Genomic DNA, 20,018 nt, shown 5'->3' with positions numbered 1-20,018 from the left:
TAAACTTCAAGTTCTTAAGAAACTACAACCTTTTTTATATAGCCAACAATTTTAGAACTGTTCTACAAACGCTGATTTTCTCAAAAACGGATTATTGTAATGCTCTGTTAGGTCTTCCATTATCTACTATAAGGCCCCTTCAACTCCTCCAAAATGCAGCTGCACGAATCTTAACAAATAGTAGAAAATATGATCATATAACACCAATTCTAAAAGAATTACATTGGCTGCCAATCACATACAGAATTCAATTTAAAGTTCTATCATTAATCCACAAAATGCTATTTAATAATAAAATTGAATGGTTCAATGCAGCTCTTCACTTCCATACACCACAGTGGAATTTGCAATCAGCAAACATAGGTCTACTAAAAATACCATCTCCCAGACTGTTGCTTTAAACAGCATAAGAGAGAGAGCTTTATCTCTAGCAAGGCCCAAATTATGGAATTCACTACCATCTGAATTAAGGCTCAAAGGTAATTTGCAACATTTAAGAAGAAATTGAAAAAACTTGGCTATTTCAACAAGCATTCATGTGAGCCAGAGCTGGCAAAGCCAGAGCAGTATCAATCCTAAAACAGTCCTAACAGACAGTTCTGGCTACTGTATCAATCCCTGCTTTACTTTCCCATTTTTCAACATAAAGAATAAGGGGATCCTCAAGAGCACATTGTTTTGTTTTAGTTTTTTTATTTTCAGAAGTTGTCTATACTTTTTTCTACACTCCAAGTAATGTGCCAAATAATGTTTAGCTTCTAGAGGCAGGATGTTGATTTCTGACATAAAATTAGTGTCAATCTGAAAAATCCAGTTAATTTTAAAATGGATGATCCAGGAATTGGATCAAATTCTTGATGTTAGGAACTTTTTTTTAAAATTGGAAATAGAGATATCTTTTCACATTCAAACCATGTTCATTCATTAATCATTTCTTTATTAAGTATATCATCCAACGAACAGTCCCTTATCTTTTTCTCCTCACTCCCCCTCAGTCTGTTATAGAAACCTACATATTTCTTTTGGCTTTGTGAAGAGCAGCAAGAGTTACACCATGAGCCATAGGACCCCAATGAGGCCCCCGCTCACATTTTTCTCCTGTCATCACAGGGAAATAGGAGACTTTTGGAACAGAACAATGATGAAAATGAGGCATCTTGGTGAGCTCATGCCAGCTGAAGAGCAGCAGGGACGGAGGAGATAATGATGGCCAATGAGGGAAGAAGTGGTGGTGCTGACAGTGGCAATGAGTGAATCTTCCAGAACGCGAAGACAAGAGGAGGCACTGTTGATCCTGTGCCACTACCAATCTCCTGCACTCTCCCTGAGGCAGACCACCATGAAAAAGGCTCCGGCAAGGTCAGAGGAGGGTGGTAGTTGAGAAACGCTACTGTTGTGGGGAAGGGTAGTGATTAAAAGGCTGCTGCTGCTGCTGCTGCTGTGCATTGGGGAGGGTCGGGATTTGAAAGACTGTTTAGAGCAGTGGTTCTCAACCTTTTTTTTCGGTTGGGACACACCTGACAGAAGGTTCTCACACGCGTGACACACTGCTCATTACAATCTACAGTGGAAATATTAAAAAAAAAAAAAAAAAGAAAAGGGCTCCGTATTACTTTTATTGTTAAGAATGACAAGGGAAAAATACAAGTACTCTCTCTGAACATAAATTATATAAATAGTAAACATCCCATACCAAAACAGCACCAACTTCCAGCACTCAAACAGCAACCACCTTCCCTAAGAAAAGGCAACACTGAAAATATTACACCAGGCCTAGGAAAATGGAACAAGCCAGGCTCGTATAGAGCCCTACCCAGAAACTACATACCAGCAGAATATGTCACCTCAGTCACATGTGCAGACCCTCACCTAACAAAGAATAGAGAGACCATAAATCATAAATAGAAACATGCAGTCAAAAACTGAACTGGAAACCGCAACAAGCCAGAGTCTCTGTATACAGCGCAACAAACGAAAAAAAAGAAATCACCAGTCCTCAAAAATCAACAGCAGTAAAACCATACTAATAAAAAAAACCAGATTTCAAAACAGCTGATGAATGAAATATCCAATTAAAAACTCATAACAAATTTCTAGTCACCAATAAAATATTTCAAAACAGCAGATGCAAAGACCCAATAATTAAAAATAAGGATTAAAAAATGCTCTGTTCTCCATACCCAGAAACATTCGATTTCCCGGTGCCTTGAGGTTGTTGTGAATTAGGAGGAGGGGAGGTTGTTTGCAAATTTCTCCTCTCTCTCAGTCACACACATGCTCTCTCTCTCACTTACATAGGCTCTCAATCACACAATTACACACATGCTCACTCTCAGTTACACATACAGGTTCTCGATCACACTTACATACATGCTCAGTAATGGCCATTGCAGGCTGCCTCTGCCTGAGAATGGGAACTTCAGCTAAGTGTTTGATAATTCCTTGAAATCCTAATTTTTAGCCAGAAAGTCTTTTTATAACTATGTGGCATAAGTCAGCACCGTAGTGTGGAATATTAATACTGATTTTTTTTTTTAGCAGCACAAAAGTGGTGTACTTGAACAGATTTTCATTTAAGAAATGAAAACTCACCTAACAGGAGTGAGTTTGTCTGGGGGAGGGTCTGCTCCAATTCAATAGCAGATACTTAAAAAGCTTAAGCACAACCAACAAGGGTGCCGACTAATTAATTCCCTCCCACCCTACTCCAGGGTTTGTTCTAATATAGACTGCCTGGATACATAATTGAAAACAATATAAAATCATAACTAGACAATTCCTTAAGTATTCACCATCAAATCAACTAAGCAAAATGAGGACTATTGAATGCAACAATTGTGGAGCTTTTATCTTGAGGCAGGGGTATATAATTCAGTAGAGTCCCTTAATACACAAGGATAGGGGTACTTCAGTAGCCTAAAAATGATAGTCACTAATCTAAAACGCACTCTCCATTTAACTGGGAGCCAATGTAGGTTCTTCAATACTGAGCTTACATGTTCTCTCCTAGAGAACCCTGTCAATACTCGGGCTGCTGCATTTTGTGCAACTGCAGAACATGCATCAATTCTTCTGGAAGCCCAACATACAGTACACCACAATAATCAAGATGACTTAAAACCAAGGCTTGCACAACCATACGAAAAAAGGCCAAAGGTAGAAACTTTTTCAATGGACACACCATTTTAAGTTTATAAAAAGCTGTTTCCATAATATGTGAAACTTGAGGCCTCACAGACAATTGAGAGTCCAAAAGTACTCCCAAATCTTTTACCTCAGTAGGTACTGGAACGGCTAGGTCTTTAGAAAGCCACACCATTTCCTGGTTCTTCATATTGAAATCTTTAACTACCCAAAATTATAGTTTTTTGCATGTTAAAAATAAGCGATACTCTATTAACCATGCCTGCAACTTGCTATGTCTTGCATTCGAGCCTCTGGACCATCACCACTTACACCACACGGCAAAAAAAATTGAATGTCATTGGCATACATAAAATATTTGATATTCAATGAAGAAAGAAGAGCTCCAATTGGAGTTAAATAAATGTTAAAAAGCACAGAGATAGTGCTGAACCCTGTGGCACACCCCATCGAATCTTACGCCATACAAAGTATGTTTGACCCATCTGAACTCTTTGCTGTCTATTAGTCAGATACGAACTAAACCACTTCAACACCGTACCACCTATGCCATGAGCACACAGACTTTCTAATAAAATCTCTTGGTGAATGGTGTCGAAAGCTGCTGCTAAGTCTAGTTGGATCAGAATACCCGAGGTGCCCCGATCCAAACAACTCAATAACGTATCCATAAGACAGAGCAATAAGTATTCCGTAGAGTGATTTCTCCAGAAACCATATTGATATGTGTCTAAAATCTGACTATCCTGCACATAATATTCTAGTTGCTCCAACAGTTTTCTCCAAAACCTTAGCTGTGGTGGGTAAGTTTGATCCTGGGCAGTAATTTGCCAACTCACAAGATGGCAAATTAACATCCTTTTTGATGGGCCTTACAGTAGCCTGTTTCCAGATCTCTGGAACTTCACCCTCACTCAAAAATCTATTTATCATCGTTTTTATTAATCAAAAGTAACATCTTTCAAATGTTTAACAAGTTGGAAAGGACAGGGATCTAGCATAGAAGAAACTGATTTCAAACCAGCCAATTTAGAATAGACTCAAAACCTGTCCATTCACTCTGCAAAGAGCAGTTCTTTCTGATCCCCCTTTGATCTTGTTTCTTTCTTTATTGGCCTGTCAGTTTCCTTCTGTGAAGCAGTCTCTACTGTGATATGACACCATGAGTCTTAGTTCTCAATTACTCAGGGAGTCTTCATCTATTTTAAATCCCCCCTCTACTAGCCTAGTCTTTGCACAGACTGTTCTCCAGGGATCACAGACCACAGCTCCATATAAAGCCCAATATGTGTGCAACCTAGTTCTGGCCAGTAGGTATTGCCATTGTGCAATGGAGGAAGCTCCCTTCCCCTCTAGGCTCTGTGATCACTATCTCCACAACACCCCCATCCCAGGCCAGCTTTGGGAGCAGAGGCTGAGCCAGGGAATAAAACAACATAGCAGTACTCAGGATTACCAGTGAGCCACCATACCAATTCCTCCCCCCCATTTGATTTCTTTATTTTTAAATATTACCCATTTATTTATTTTCAAAGGCAAAGTAGCATCCCACAAAAATGAACAACAAAATTAAAGATATTCTAGTAGTCTTACCATCTATGCTATACAAGTCCAAAGTGCCTCCATCTGTCTTGTCCCATGGAGGAACGAGGTAAAGAATAAAGGCTATTCGCCGTCCTTCTAACTCATCATCATGACAAAGTAGGGTATCTGCAATAATAGACATGTTGATGCAATCTGTTGTAAAGGAAACCAACCATACCATGCTTACACTCGCTATCAACAGTAAAGGCCCTTTAGTGTTGTTCTACAATTCAGACACTGATAGAGCCTAGAGAGGTTACCCAGAAACCCTTCAGTGGAGCAATAAAAAATGACCCACCCTACATCTACAGAGTATTTGTGGCTACTTATTCCAGTCAATATTTTTACAATCCTGTTTAAATTTTGAAAATAGTAAAACTTCATCTCCATCTTCAAATCCCAATTCTCCCCATAAAAAAAACCACATTGTCATATAGTAATGGTGATATTGCTTTAATGAAGGAAAACCAATACAGAAAAACAAAACAATGATGCCATCTACCATGTGACATTCTGTGTGCTATTAAGATAGCACAAACACTGATCTGTAAAGCAGCATTTCAGCACAGCAGAATGAAAGTTATTATTATTTGAATCATGTAACCGAAAATTTATTGACACCTACTAGCTAATTTATAATCCAAACCAGACTTATGTGCCTATCTGTAAACCGTTGTGATGGAATACCACTAAACGACGGTATAGAAAAGTTTTTAAATAAATAAATAAATAAATTACTAAAGAGCAGGTGTATAGATGGCTGGCTGTGGTAAAAAAAAAATATGGCTTTAAAAGCATAGCATACTTCATTCAAACATGATTGTTCTGTGTGTTTTAATTTAATGCTTCAGGACTTGCAAACAGGTTTTGCCAAACAGCAAATGTCTAATTTATTTTCTCTGAACCATAACCCATGGAAGAAGTTTCATCTACAATTACAGGAACCTACTTTTCCAGAATGCAGGTGTATTCTGACCAGAGAAAGAGAGAATTATCTATTAAAAGTCAGTCAAGAAATGTACTGTTAGTACAAGAAAAAGGTGGTACCTTACTGGGGCATCATTAGTTATGGGCACATTGGGACTGTGCCCTGAATCTCTTCATTAGTGTCCACAGTGTACGCTTTACAGATGCAGCGGATTGCCTCCCACTGGCGCCCAGCAGAGCCAGCAGCAACAGAAAAAGAATGAGAGAGCCAGTACATGTGTAATTGTGAGAGTTAGAGAGAGAGCCTGTGTGAGTGTATAGACGTGGGTGAGAGAGCTGTGCGTCTGTGTGAACACGTGCATGTGTGAGAGAGACATAAGATATGCCATAATGGGTCAGACCAAGAGTCCATCAAGCCCAGCATCCTGTTTCCAATAGTGACCAATCCAAGTCACAAGTACCTGACAAGTACCCAAACATTCAATAAATTTCAAGCTACTATTGCTTATTGATTAATAGCAGTTTATGGATTTCTCCTCTAGGAACTTATCCAAACCTTTTTTAAACCCAGTTACACTAACTCCTGTAACCACATCCTCTGGCAATGAATTCCAGAGCTTAACTATGCGCTGAGTGAAAAAGAATTGTCTTCAATTTGTTTTAAATGAGCTACTTGCTAACTTCATGGAGTGCCCCCTAGTTCTTCTATTATCAAGCGAGTAAATAACCGATTTACATTAACTTGTTCAAGCCCCTTCATGATTTTGTAGACCTCTATCACATCCCCCCTCAATCTTCTCTTCTCCAAACTGAACAGCTCTAACTTCCTTAGCCTTACATCATGGGGCAGCTGTTCCATGCCACTTATCATTTTGGTCACCCTTCTCTGCACTTTCTCCAATTCAACTATATCTTTTTTGAGATGCAACGACACACAGTATTCAAGATGCAGTCTACCGTGGAGCGATACTGAAGAATTATGACATCCATCATTTTAGTTGCCATTCTCTTCTTAATATTTCCTAACATTGTTTGCTTTTTTGATCGCCATAGCACATTGAGCTGATGATTTCAATGTATAATCCATTATGATGCCTAGATCTTATCTCTTTCCTGGGTGGTAACTCCTAAGATAGAACCTAACATTGTGTAACTACAGCAAGGGATATTTTTCCCTATATGCATCACTTTGCACTTGTCCATGTTAAATTACATCTGCCATTTGGAAGCCCAATCTTCCAATCTCGCAAGGTCCTCCTGCAATTTATCACAATCCATTTGAGATTTAACTACTCTGCATAATTTTGTGTCATCTGCAAATTTGATCACCTCACTTTTCATACTCCTTTCCAGATCATTTATAAATATATTAAAAAGCACCTGTTCAAGTACAGATTCCTGAGGTACTCCCACAGATCATTTAATCCTACTCTCTGTTTCCTTTCTTTTAACCAGCTTGCAATCCAAAAAAAAGGCATCGCCTCCTATCCCATGACTTTTTGTTTTATTAGTAGCCTCTCATGAGGGACTTTGGCAAACACCTTCTGAAAATCCAAATACACCACATCTACGGGTTCACCTTTGTCCACGTTTATTCATCAATTCAAAAAAATGTAGGAAATTTGTGAGGCAAGACTTCCTTTGGGTAAATCCATGCTGGCTGTGTCCCATTAAACCATGTCTATCTAAATGTTTTGTGATTTATTTTTTATAACAGTTTTCACGATTTTTCCCGGCACTGAAGTCAGGCTCTATACCACCGAAGCAAAGAAATCATTTAATCTTTCCTTAATGGCCTTATCTTCCCTAAGTTCTCCTGTTTGTGTATATGTGCATATGTGAGCCAGCATGTGTGCGCACGTGTCTGTAACAGAGGGAGCCAAAGCACATGTATGTGTGTGTGGGTGCGAGAGAGCCAGAGTGTGTGTTTGTGCAAGAAAGAGCCAGCATGTATATGTGGGTGGGTGAGAAAGAAAGTCTATGTGTATGTGTGTTTGTGTGAGACAGTCGGTATATGTGTGTGTCTGTGTACATGTGTGAGAGAGACAATGAGCCAGTGTGTTTAAGTGCGTGATAGAGTGAGCCAGCATATGTGTATGTGTCTGTGTGAGAGAGAGAGGCATCATGTGTGTGCGCGTATCTGTATCAGACAGCCAGTGCATGTGTATGTGTGTGGGGGTGCGAGAGAGAGCCAGTGTGTGTGTGTGCGCGCGCGCCCCTAGGCCTCCAGGAAACATGGCGATTGCAGCGTCGAGCCGGTCCGGGAACGCCCGAGGACAAGTGGCAGGAGAACGCCGCGGTAGCCTGTCTTCAGCGGACGGAGAAGGAAGCGCCAGAGAGGTAAGGAGGGCGGAGAGAGGGCATCGGGCACCGGCGGACACAACAGAGAAAGGGAGCCAGCATATGGGTGTGTGAGAGAGACAAAGCAGGTGCATGTGTGTGAGTGTGTGCGAGAGCACCACTGTGTGTGTGTGTGTGTGTGTGTGCGCGAGAGCGCACGAGCCAGTGAGTGTGGATATGGAAGTGTGAAAAAGAGAGCTAGCATGTGTGTGTATATATGTGAGAGAGAAAGTCAGTGTGCACATGAATAAGAGCATGCCAGCGTGTGCGTGAGTCAGCATGTGTGTTGATGCATGTGTGTGTTTGAGAGAGAGCCAGTGTGTATGTGTACAAGTGTGCGAGGGAGAGAGCCTGTGCGTGGGTGTTAAAGAGAGAGACAGCCAAAATGTGTATGTGTGAGAGAAAGAGAGAAACCCAGTGAGTGTGTGTACGTGAGTGTAGGTGTGAGAGAGAGAGCCACTATATGTTTGCGTCTTTGTGTGAGAGAAAGCTGTGTGTGTGTCTGTGAGAGAAAGAGCACCATTGTGTATATGTGTCTGTGTGTGTGTGTGTGAGTGAGGGCGAGCCACTGTGTATGTCTGAGTGAGAGAAAGCCAGCATGTATATGTGTGTGTGTGTGTGTGTGAGCCAGTGTGTATGTGTTGGTGGGTGTGTGTGTGAGAGAGAGCCAGTGAGTATGTGTTGGTGGGTGTATGTGTGTGAGAGAGAGCCAGTGTGATAGAGAGAGAGAGAGGGGAGGAGGAAATGATGTCATCAGAGTGAACGGATGGCTTTGAACGAGCTCCTTCACAGAGCTGCAATATCTTAACGAAATCTCAGGCATCACAGCAGTTGGAATGCTATATTATGCATTAGAAGTGAGAAGGCACATCAGGCGATGTCCGTAAAGAAGAAAACAGTAGATTTTCGCAAATTTTCATACTCTAAAGCGGAAATAGGCCATGACTGCGAAAGAGACAACACGGTGGCCGAGGACACCAGCGATCCTGATATTGACGCTGAGACACCTACAGGCCAGGGCCTGGAAATACCCTCCTGGGAAGATTTTAGAGCGTGGTTTTGCGAGCTTAAACAGGAAATTCGGACCCAGAAACAGGGACTTGACGAATCTCATTAATGAGGTGAAAGACGAATTATCAGAGTTGGGTCAGCGAATCGATGACACTGACGTAAGAGTAGACGCCTTAACTGAGGACCTGAAACAGACAAGGACTGAGAATGCAGAAGTAAAAATGGAACTTGAAGGTGTCATCCAAAAGCTAGAAGATCTGAAAATAGAACCAGACGATGCAATTTGCGGTTCCGATGTATACCGGAACAACCGGAATATGCTGACTGTAAAGCGATAATCATTAAGTTGTGCAGGGAGCTTTTTCTCACGACGGAGCATACGGATATGACTAGGCTTGACGACCAGCAGGTGAACCTGGAACACACTCACAGAGCGCTAGGACAAAAAACTAATAAGCCAAGGGACATTATTGTGTGTTTTCACCCCTTTGAACAAAAGGAAACAGTATTTCGGGAGGCTCGTAAGCAGGCATCATGGCTCTGGGAAGGGCATGATATAGCGGTATTCGCGGACCAATTGCTGCTTACCTTGAAAAAACATTTAGACTTCTGGGACATTACAACCATTCTTCGCAAGGAGAATCTACGATACAGATGGCTTTACCCGTTCGGACTGAGTTTCACAGTCAAGGGCACTTCTTACCGGGTGAAAACAATGGCGGAAGCGATAACCATTTTAAAGGAAGCCAACATAACATGCTCTCTCAAGCAACCGGCAGCTAAACCAGCGCCATTTACTAGAGAAGATAATCCCCGATGGCAGAGTTGCTAAAGGAGGACTAATTCTGAGGGGTCTGCATCGCAAATCGACGCAACCTGAGTGTAAGACCTCTATGATAGGTGCTCATTGGCCCAGGACTCTATGCACTACTGCTGTGAGATTGTTATTTACCTAATCGAGATAAGAAGGGGACATTTATTGTGATAATGGACCAGTATGATCCATTAATTGCCTGAGATATCATATGTTATTATTAACAAGCGTTTATTTATTTATTTTATTTATTTATTTAAGGTTTTTCTATACCGGCATTCATGATAAGATCATATCATGCCGGTTTACATATAACAGGGGGTGCAAAAACTGTTCTTTTAACAAGTGCGACGGAAGCAAAAGTTACAATAAAACAAGGTTGTAGAACTGGGAGAGGAAGGAGATAAGGAGATAAGTTTAGCTCAGTTCTGCTGAGCCATTCACCTGATGACTCCTCCCCAGGGCTTCTGGGAATGGAGGCGAGTTGAAGACCTCATTGAGAAGGGGAGGGAAGGGGTGGGGGGGGGGGGAGGTTTGAAATTCACTTTACTACAGGGAGAAGATATTATGGGTAAGCACTTCAATAGTTGGATGTGGGATACTTCACAAGGTGAACTGCTGCAGAAAGGGTGTAAACTATGGTTGCTGTTTGGTGGTATGAGTGTCTGTGTGTACGGGGTTGCGGGGGGCTGCAGTCATTATCTTGGAACTGGGAAAAAAGAATTTTTCGCTGGGTATAGAATGGCTTCATTTAAGATAATTTCACTTAATGTCAAAGGCCTCAACACTGCGAAAAAACAGGGTTTACTTTTTAAAGAGCTGGACAGGCTTCAGGCCTCGATAGCACTCCTCCAAGAAACACACTTGAGGCCTAGATATGAAGGTTTAATGCGCCATCTTAAATTTCTGCATCGTTATTGGGCTAGCAGCTCTAAGAAGCAGAAATATGCGGGGGTTGGGATACTAATCCATAGAGATGTGGTATTTGATTTGAAGCAATGTATTACTGATCCTCATATCCTCTTAACTATCTGAGTGGGGGGAGATCATAACTATTATTAATTTATATAATGCTAATCAACATCAAGAGTGCCTATTTGCTACTGTTAGTGACTTAATAAGAGAAAAGGCGGAGGGTGCATTAATTCTGGGAGGTGATTTTAATATTACAGTGAACCCAACCTTAGATAACTCCACACACAGAAGCATGGGAACGAAGGAAAGCATTGAAAACGTTAATGCAGTAAGGAATGTTATTAGATATTTGGAGAGTCCTATATATATATATATATATTTATTTATTTAAAACTTTTCTATACCGTCGTCTAGTAGAGCACCATCACAACGGTTTACAGTTAGGCACAAATAGGTATGGTTTGGTTTCTAACTTATCCATAGGGTGCCAGTGTTGTACGGTTACATAGTTCAATAATATACTCTAAATGGGGAATGGGTTGAGGTTACCATTTATGATTGTTAAGATAATCATGTGTTTATACTGTCTTTCTAATTTCATACTTAATTATGAGAAAAATAATAAAAATGAGCAATTCTGCTTTTTATTGGCGACTTTCAGCTGTATGTATGTGTTGTTATTCAGTTACTTCACTGTGAAATGCTTTCTTGAAGAGCCATGTTTTTAAGCCGTTTTTGAAGAGTTTTAATTCTTTCATTAGTCTTAGTTCCAGTCCTTCCCGGCTGGGAGCCGCCGCCCATTCCACCATCATCTTCGCGGCCTGGAGGCCGCACCCCCGGGCTGGATTAGCGGCCGGAGCCGCTGCTGTCTTCAGGGCCTGCCTTCCAGGCCAGCCCTGCGTCTGCGACGTCGACGCTGTGCAGGCCGCTGTCCACGGTCCTGCACAGCCAGCTTCCTGCTCCCCTTAGGCACCGGCACGCGCCTCTCTACAAGATTTAAAGGGCCAGACACAGGAAGTGTGCCTGGCCCCACCTTCAAGTGGACTTCCTGCGCCAGCCCTATAAAAGAGCTGCTCCATCACTACGTCTTTGCCTTGCATCGGAGTTACTTCACTCTGGAAGCTCCTGCCTGCCAGAGCTCCGTCAGGTCTTCTTTGTGGAGCTCCTCTTTGTTTGTCTTCTCGTCATGTCACGTCAAGTCAAGTCAAGTCTTCGTGCCCGAGGTCCAGGTATCTCATCTTGATCCTCCGCTTCCTGATGTCCCAGCTTCCTTGGTGTCCTGCGCTTCTTGGTGTTTGCTTCAGCGCTCCTGAACCTTCTGGTACCTGTCAGACCCGACTCCCTCGGATGACGTCTTTCCCGAGCGTGGAGTGGCCTGCAGGTGGACTGGTGTCCTGTGCTCCTGAGCCGTCATGTCCTGCCAGCCTTTGTGGTGCTTCGGACGACATCTGGCTCCGTCGTCAGAGTCCCACCTCGACTGGATTCTTCTCTGTGCTCATCCCGTTCTCCATAGATCTTCTGCCTACCCCGCACCGCGGACCACTACCAGATCTATTGGCTATTCCATCTAAGCTTGGGTTCTCGGCCTATGGTCGATGCGACGGCATCCAGGACCAGGGTCGATGCGATGACATCAGGAACAAGACGTTGAAGCGAAGACATGACACCAAGACTGATGCAACGGCATCCAGGATGAGACGAGGAACTTGACGAAGTCCTGACGAAATGAGAAGCTGGGCGGAAGGACATTGGCACTGTCTCTCAGAGCGCCCTACACAGTCCACCTGCGGGACTGGTCGCGGACCACCCTGTCCCACTGCGCGCCCTACACAGCCCGCGGACCACTACTGGACCCATCTCCCTCTTGAAATCTGGTGAGACTGCGGAACTGCCTTTTCCACCCTGCAATCTACAGATGGTATTCCTAACCCACCCTGCTATTTCCTAAGATATAACACCTTTCTCGCTATCCTGGGATGCTTGCCCAGCCATATGAATCTCATTAATTTAGCCTGCCATTTTCTAATGTGTTGGTCGAGATCGGTATAGGTAAGGTCTGGAACAAATACAGGACCCGTGGGAGTATTTTCATCTTAATTACTGCTATATGCCCTATCCATGAAATATGGTATCTGTTCCATTCCTCTAAGTTTTTGGTAATGTCGCTAAGTAGTGATACATAATTCAGTGAGTATAGGTCATCTTTGATGCCCAGATATACCCCGAGGTATTTTATCTTTTGAGGAAATTTATCTTTCAACAATCTTTCCTGCTCAGAAAATATAGTAAGATTCAGGATCTCTGATTTATCCCAATTTATTCTATAACCCGATACTTTACTAAACTTCTCAAGTTCTGCTGTGGTTGCTGCTAGTGACTTGTGGGTTCGTCAGGGTGAAGAGGACATCATCCGCAAACAGTGATAATTTGGCGCAGAAAGTTCCCAGTAGCATGGCTGCTTGAGAGGACGCTGCTGTAGCTGCTCTGAGTCCTGGTTACCTAAAAAAGTTTGTTTCCTCTGTTAATTCTGAAGAAATGCCACACAAAAGGAAGGGGAAGGTGCGGGTCTTTCCACCGGACCCTGCCAGCGCAGCAGGGCAGCGTTTTATACCTCAGTATGCGGTTCCTACCTCCAGATTAAGGGCTTCCAGCCCCGCTAGCAAGACTGGGAGAGGAGCCCCGTTTTCACAAGGGGAAGTGACTCTGAGCCCACCTGATCCCCGAGAACTGCTTCGTTCTTCTCCCCTGCATGGGCCCAGTGGGGCAGGGTTCCCGGATGGTGGCGATGTGAGGCAAGCTCTGCGGGTGGACACGCCGAGGCGGGCGCAGTTGGGGTGCCCCTTCTCCTCCGGAACACATGCCTGGAGGCCCCTGAGAGGGGGAGATTGGATGCGGGAGCCACTTCCCTGGAGACAGCTAGGGACGGGAGCGAGTGTGGTCGAGGAAGGAGTGAACAATTGTTCGGTCCCCCAGCAGATTATTAAACCGGCAGTGATCACATTGGCGTCCTTAAGGGACTTAAATGCAGGTATGGGCCCGATCATTCAGTGAGCAGGCCCATGAGATCAGAGAAGAAATTAGACTTAGTTGAAAAGGAACATTTATTGTTAATACAAGAACACTCTAATTCTATACAGGTTCTGACTAACGATGTTAAAAGTCTACAAGATTCCAACAATTCCATCTTGAGTGAGTAAATATCCTCTTTAAGAAGATTGGAGTCCATGGAGAATTATTTGAGATATTTAAATGTGAGACTGTTACATTTTCCAAAAGTAATGGGAGAAATGATTCCCTGTCACATGTAACTGATGGGATTACATGTAAGTAATGGGAGATTACATGTAAGTAATGGGAGATTACATGTAAGTAATGGGAGAAATGATTCCCTGTTACATGTAAATGATTCCCTGTTACATGTAACTGCTTTTCTGCACCATTGTTCAAATTGTAAAGTTTATTTGAGTTTCACCCCTGTTTCTTGTGAACCAGCATGATGGGACTACCGTCTTGAATGTTGGTATATAAAAAAACTTAAATAAATAAATAAAATAAATAAAATGCCTTTAGTGACCCTTAAAATATTTGTTAGAGACTCTCAAGATCCCTATAGAATCTATACCATCTCTTAAGAAAATGTTGTTCTTACCGCAAAGAAAGAGCCTTACCCAGTCATTAGTTTCTAGTGACCGGGTTGATTTTGCTAATCTTACTGAATGACTTGAAAATTCTAATTTAGAGGTCACTGAACGTGTAGTACTCTTTATTACTTTTTTTTCCTGAGTACGATATGAGTCTGTTTATGAAAAGTTATTTAAAAAATGTAAATGTTTCCTTTATTGGGAGGTCTGATACGTATATATCCAGACTTCTTGAGAACCACTCAACAGCGTAGAAAATTATTTCTGTTAATGCGGCCTGAGACTTTGAGTCTAGGTGCAAGTTTCCTTTTGTGCTATCTGTGCAAGTGCATAGTATTATTTTCTGGGAACTACAACCCAAGAAAGAGATCTAGGTGTCATAGTGGATAACACATTGAAATCGTCGGTACAGTGTGCTGCGGCAGTCAAAAAAGCAAACAGAATGTTGGGAATTATTAGAAAAGGAATGGTGAATAAAACGAAAAATGTCATAATGCCTCTGTTTCGCTCCATGGTGAGACCGCACCTTGAATACTGTGTACAATTCTGGTCGCCGCATCTCAAAAAAGATATAATTGCGATGGAGAAGGTACAGAGAAGGGCTACCAAAATGATAAAGGGAATGGAACAACTCCCCTATGAGGAAAGACTAAAGAGATTAGGACTTTTCAGCTTGGAGAAGAGACGACTGAGGGGGGATATGATAGAGGTGTTTAAAATCATGAGAGGTCTAGAACGGGTAGATGTGAATCGGTTATTTACTCTTTCGGATAGTAGAAAGACTAGGGGGCACTCCATGAAGTTAGCATGGGGCACATTTAAAACTAATCGGAGAAAGTTCTTTTTTACTCTGGAATTAAACTCTGGAATTTGTTGCCAGAGAATGTGGTTAGTGCAGTTAGGATAGCTGTGTTTAAAAAAGGATTGGATAAGTTCTTGGAGGAGAAGTCCATTACCTGCTAACAAGTTCACTTAGAGAATAGCCACTGCCATTAGCAATGGTTACATGGAATAGACTTAGTTTTTGGGTACTTGCCAGGTTCTTATGGCCTGGATTGGCCACTGTTGGAAACAGGATGCTGGGCTTGATGGACCCTTGGTCTGACCCAGTATGGCATTTTCTTATGTTCTTAACACGTATATTTTTTTTTATGCCAGAGCAGTTGAAGATGTTCCTGAATGGGAGGGCATAGTGCTGCAATATGGGAAGGGATGTTAGAAACGGGGTGTGTTTAGTGTGCCCTCGGGCCTCAGCCCAATCCCAGACGGATCCAGGGCCGAACTGAGAGTTGATGGCGTGTCCCAGCATGGCAGAACACGGTCTTACCCTCTGCCAGACCTGCAGGCTCCCAGAGCCAACAATAGATGATGTTGGTAGGGGAATAGTCCTCTGACTGTTATTTTATTTATTTTATTTAAAAACATTTCTATACCGTTGCTAAGTTAAATACCGTCGCAACGGTTTACATGTAGGCACATATTTAATGTAGGTAAAAGTGTACAATAGTACATTCTAACAGGTGCCGTCAAAGGTTCGGTTACAGTATATCATTAGACATAGTCATTTAGCGAAGTAGTTCATGACCAATTGTACCAAGGTACTTACACCGGTAGTTTTATTACATTCGGACCTGCCGCTTGAATCGGCATGGAGCAGCAGGCCGGCCTGAGGACGGGGGCAGATGGGCCTTGACACGAAGACATGACACCAAGGTCGATGCTACGACATCGCAGATGAAGACATAACATCATGGCTGATGCGGATGGCATCAGAGATGAGGGCTAGATCAAGACATGACACCAAGGCTGATGCGAAGACATCACGGACCAATGGTAGTGGTATCGGAGGATACGCATATAGTAGGCCTGTGTTCCAGGGGCGAGCGAAGGCATCCATGGCTAACGTCTTTTGCTGCCTGTGCAGGGAGCAGAATCTGTCCACTTTGTGATTCAGTTTGGATGCAAAGAGATCGAAGGTTGGTTGACCCCCAGCAATGAAGATTTTGCTCGCTACACAGGGATCCAGAGACCACTCGTGGGGATGAAAACATCGACTGAGGCGATCTGCTACTACGTTCTGTATGCCTGCCAGATAAGTGGCCCAGAGATGCATGGAGTGTGCAAGGGCCCAGGCCCAGATCTGCGCAGCCTCTTGGCAGAGCAGGTAAGAACCTGTTCCTCCTTGTTTGTTCAAGAACCACATTGCAACTGTATTGTCTGTCTGTATGAGAACAGTCTTGTGTGAAAGGCAGTCCTTGAACGCATATAGAGCATAACGTATGGCTCAAAGCTCTAGGAAGTTGATTTGAAACTTTGCTTCGAGTTGTGTCCAAGTACCCTGAGTTTGAAGGTTGTTCACATGAGCTCCCCAACCCAAGTTGGATGCTTCCGTGGTTAAGGTCACTTGTGGAACTGGTTGCTGGAAGTGTAGACCTGTCAGCAAGTTGGCTTTGTTTGTCCACCAGAGAAGTGACAGGCACAGCTGGTCGGTTACATGAACCGGGATGAAAGAGGTTGAGTGACTTGGAGCCACTGAGATTTCAAAGTTCATTGAGTTATTCTCATGGCTAGCCTGGCCACAGGAGTGATGTGGACCGTGGAAGCCATGTGGCCCAGCAAACGTGAGGAATTGATGGGCTGAGGCTGTTTTATATGTGCGCAGATATGTAGCCAACTTGGAGAGAACGTCTGCACGGTCGCTGGGCAGGAAGGCCTTTGCAACTGTGGTGTCCAAATCTGCTCCGATGAAGGTATGGAGGTGAGATGGATTCAGGTGGGATTTCTGGTAATTGATCAGAAATCCTAGCGAGTATAGAAGATTCGTAGTGAGCTTTAGAGAGTTGAGAGCTTCTCGCTTGGATCGACTCTTTATTAGACAGTCTCCAGGTAAGGAAATACGTGTACGGTGTTTCTGCGTAGATATGTGGCAGCCACTGCTAGGCACTTTGTAAACACTCGAGGTGCTGAGGCCAGACCGAATGGTAGAACTCGGTACTAAAAATGCTTGTGACCCACTATGAAGCGCAGGTATTTGCGGTGATGTGGGAATATGGCTACATGGCGATATGTACGTAGGCATCCTGAAGGTCCAGAGAACAGAGCCAATCTCCTTGTTGTAGTAGAGGAAGCATGGTGCCGAGGGACACCATCCTGAATTTTTCTTTTTGAAGAAATTTGTTGAGATTGCAGAGGTCTAGGATGGGGTGGAGACCGCCTGATTTTTTTGGAATCAGAAAATAATGTGAGTAGAACCATCTGCCCCTCTGCGTGAGGGGGACGGTTTCCACGGCCCTGGCTCGCAGAAGGGTGGAAAGTTCTGACTCTAGAAGGAAAGTGTGATCTTTTCGGGTCCACAGTGGATTGGGTGGAGAGTCCGGGGGTACTGTGAGGAAGTTTAGATGGTAACCCTGGGCTATGATGGAAATTACCCATTGATCTGTTGTTACGAGGTGCCAGTTGTTTTGGAAGTGGCGTAATCAGCCTCCTACGGGTATTTCTGGGTTTGGGTTCATGGATGAGAGGCCACTGTTCTCTGGAAACGCATCAAAATCCAAAGGCTGGACCAGCTTGTGGGGCTGGCAGTGCTCTGGGTGCTTTGGGCTAGCGTGTATGTCCCCTTTGAGGGGCTCTGGCTGGTCGCAATCTAGTCGCAGGAGGGTAGTATTTGCATGAGCAGTAGAATGGTCTTCTGGGGTCCCTTCTCATGCTTTTACGGGATGAGGAGGGAGCGTCTGTAGTGACTGTGGACAATTGATGCAGGATCTCGTGGTGGTCTTTCAAATGAGTCACAGAGTCTTGTATCTTATTACCAAAGAGATTGTCTCCAGTGCACGGGAGATCAGCAAGTTTGTCTTGGACCTCAGGTCTTAAGTCAGAAGCCTTTAGCCAGGCCCATCTTCTGGCACTGATTCCTGTTGCTGACAAACTGGAAGCAGTCTCGAAGGAGTCATATGCCGCTCTTACTTCATGCTTTCCACAAGGCCCTTGTGGATAATGGCAGTCAGTCTTTCTTCTTGTGGTTGAGGCAATGAGTCTGTGAAATCTTGGACCTGTTTCCAAAGGTTTCTTTGGTACTGGGTCATATTTAGCTGATAAGTGGCTATACGAGACACCAACATGGAGCCTTGGAAAATTTTCTGACCCAGTCCATCTAAGAACTTCTGGTCTTTACCAGGCAGAGCTGAGGAATGCAGACATAATCGCTTTGCCTTTTCTGTGCAGATTCCACCACTACAGATTGATGAGGGAGCTGCGGTTTTTGAAAGCCTAGGGCATGTTGAACCAAATATGTTGCATCTGTTTCCCTATTTACTGGAGGAACAGTGCCAGGATGCTCTCATAGGCGGTGTTGGAGGTCCAACAGGACTTTATGTACTGGAATGGCCGTAATTTCCTTGGGGGCATCAACAAATTGTAGAACCTCTAAGGTCTTATGACGCGTGTCCTCCTCAGTCACTAGATTGAGGTGGATGGTCTCGGACATTTCCTTGATAAAATTGGCAAAGGAAAGGTCCTCAGGAGGAGAGCGCAGTCTTTCCTCTGGAGGAGAAGGATCTGAGAGTAAATCCTCTGATGTAGAGGTATCTGTATCCAGGTCCTCCCAGGGTCATAGGGAGTCTGATGTCGAGATCCGGAAGGAGGGAGAATGTCCAAAACTCCAGGACGTGTGGGCATCGATGGAGGCTTCGATGGAATCGATGGCATCAAGGGGAACGGTGCATGTTTAGGTCCCGAGAGCCCCAATGGACCAGGAAGCGGATCCGGCATCGATGGACCTGGAGCTGGAGTCGGACTGGAAGTAGTTTCATCATCCTCCGAGGAGCCCGGAATGGGTATCGGGAGCTGCGGAGGTCTCGAAGGTTGACTCGGTGCCGATGGAATGGGCTGAGTCAGAAAAGAACCGATGAGGGTATCAAGTCGGCCTAGTAGCAGTGCAAACATCAATGGTTCCAGGGTCGGTGCCAGTATGGGGGCCGACATCGCTGGCGGTTGTAGATTACGGAAGGCATCAAGGACTGCCTGGTATACAAGTACGTCCACAGTTCCTCCCTGAAAGCTGATGTGGATAGCGCAGCTACAGAGGGAGGCAGGTTAGGTGTTACTGGCTCTTCCACAGAAGTTTGTGGAGGCACAGAACCCGGCACCGATGTCGGTACGGAACGCCTCGGTCTCAGGTGCAGAGAAGGATGGGGACTCCTCTGCCCGGGCCCTCTTTGAAGGCGGCTCAATGGCCATCGATGCCGCTGTGATGTCAGTGCTGGCTCCGGGAGTGGAATTGCTTCGGTGCCAGTGGCGATGTTTCCCTCGGTGCTCAGTCCGGTCTTTCCCCAGCACAGAGGATGATGCTACCGATGCCCTGGATGGTGTCGGTGACGGAAAGTCACCATCTCCCTGTCATTCCCGGCGAGGCTTGTCGGTGGAAGGACCCTTACTCATCGGCGATGACTGTGCAGAAGTCGATGGAGTTAATCTTGATTTGAAGAGAGTCTTCATCTTATCCAGACGGGTACGTCTGCCTTTTGGAGTCATTTGGGCGCATTCAGGACACCAATGGACATCGTGCGACGCACTCAGGCACAGAACACACACAGTGTTCGCGGACAATCTGGGCACTTTCTAAATCCATTCGCCTTGATAAAAAA

At 44.1% G+C, this 20,018-nt stretch overlaps 1 protein-coding gene across 4 annotated transcripts in view; it reads right to left on the bottom strand.

Moving 5' to 3' along the window:
* OGFOD1 (2-oxoglutarate and iron dependent oxygenase domain containing 1) overlaps positions 1-20,018 on the bottom strand; it is a 205,061-nt gene that overhangs the window by 116,032 nt on the left and 69,011 nt on the right. For 3 of the 4 annotated variants that reach the window (XM_029608711.1, XM_029608708.1, XM_029608710.1), the window contains one exon: positions 4,738-4,854. The exons of the other annotated variant lie outside the window; for it this stretch is intronic. In XM_029608711.1, the coding sequence (XP_029464571.1) occupies positions 4,738-4,854 (117 nt within the window). The remainder of the gene's footprint in view (positions 1-4,737; positions 4,855-20,018) is intronic. 4 annotated transcript variants of the gene reach the window in all.

This window comes from Rhinatrema bivittatum, chromosome 7, assembly GCF_901001135.1.
Source record: "Rhinatrema bivittatum chromosome 7, aRhiBiv1.1, whole genome shotgun sequence".
Classification (NCBI taxonomy): Eukaryota; Metazoa; Chordata; class Amphibia; order Gymnophiona; family Rhinatrematidae; genus Rhinatrema; species Rhinatrema bivittatum.
This window is presented reverse-complemented; position numbering and strand designations above follow the sequence as displayed.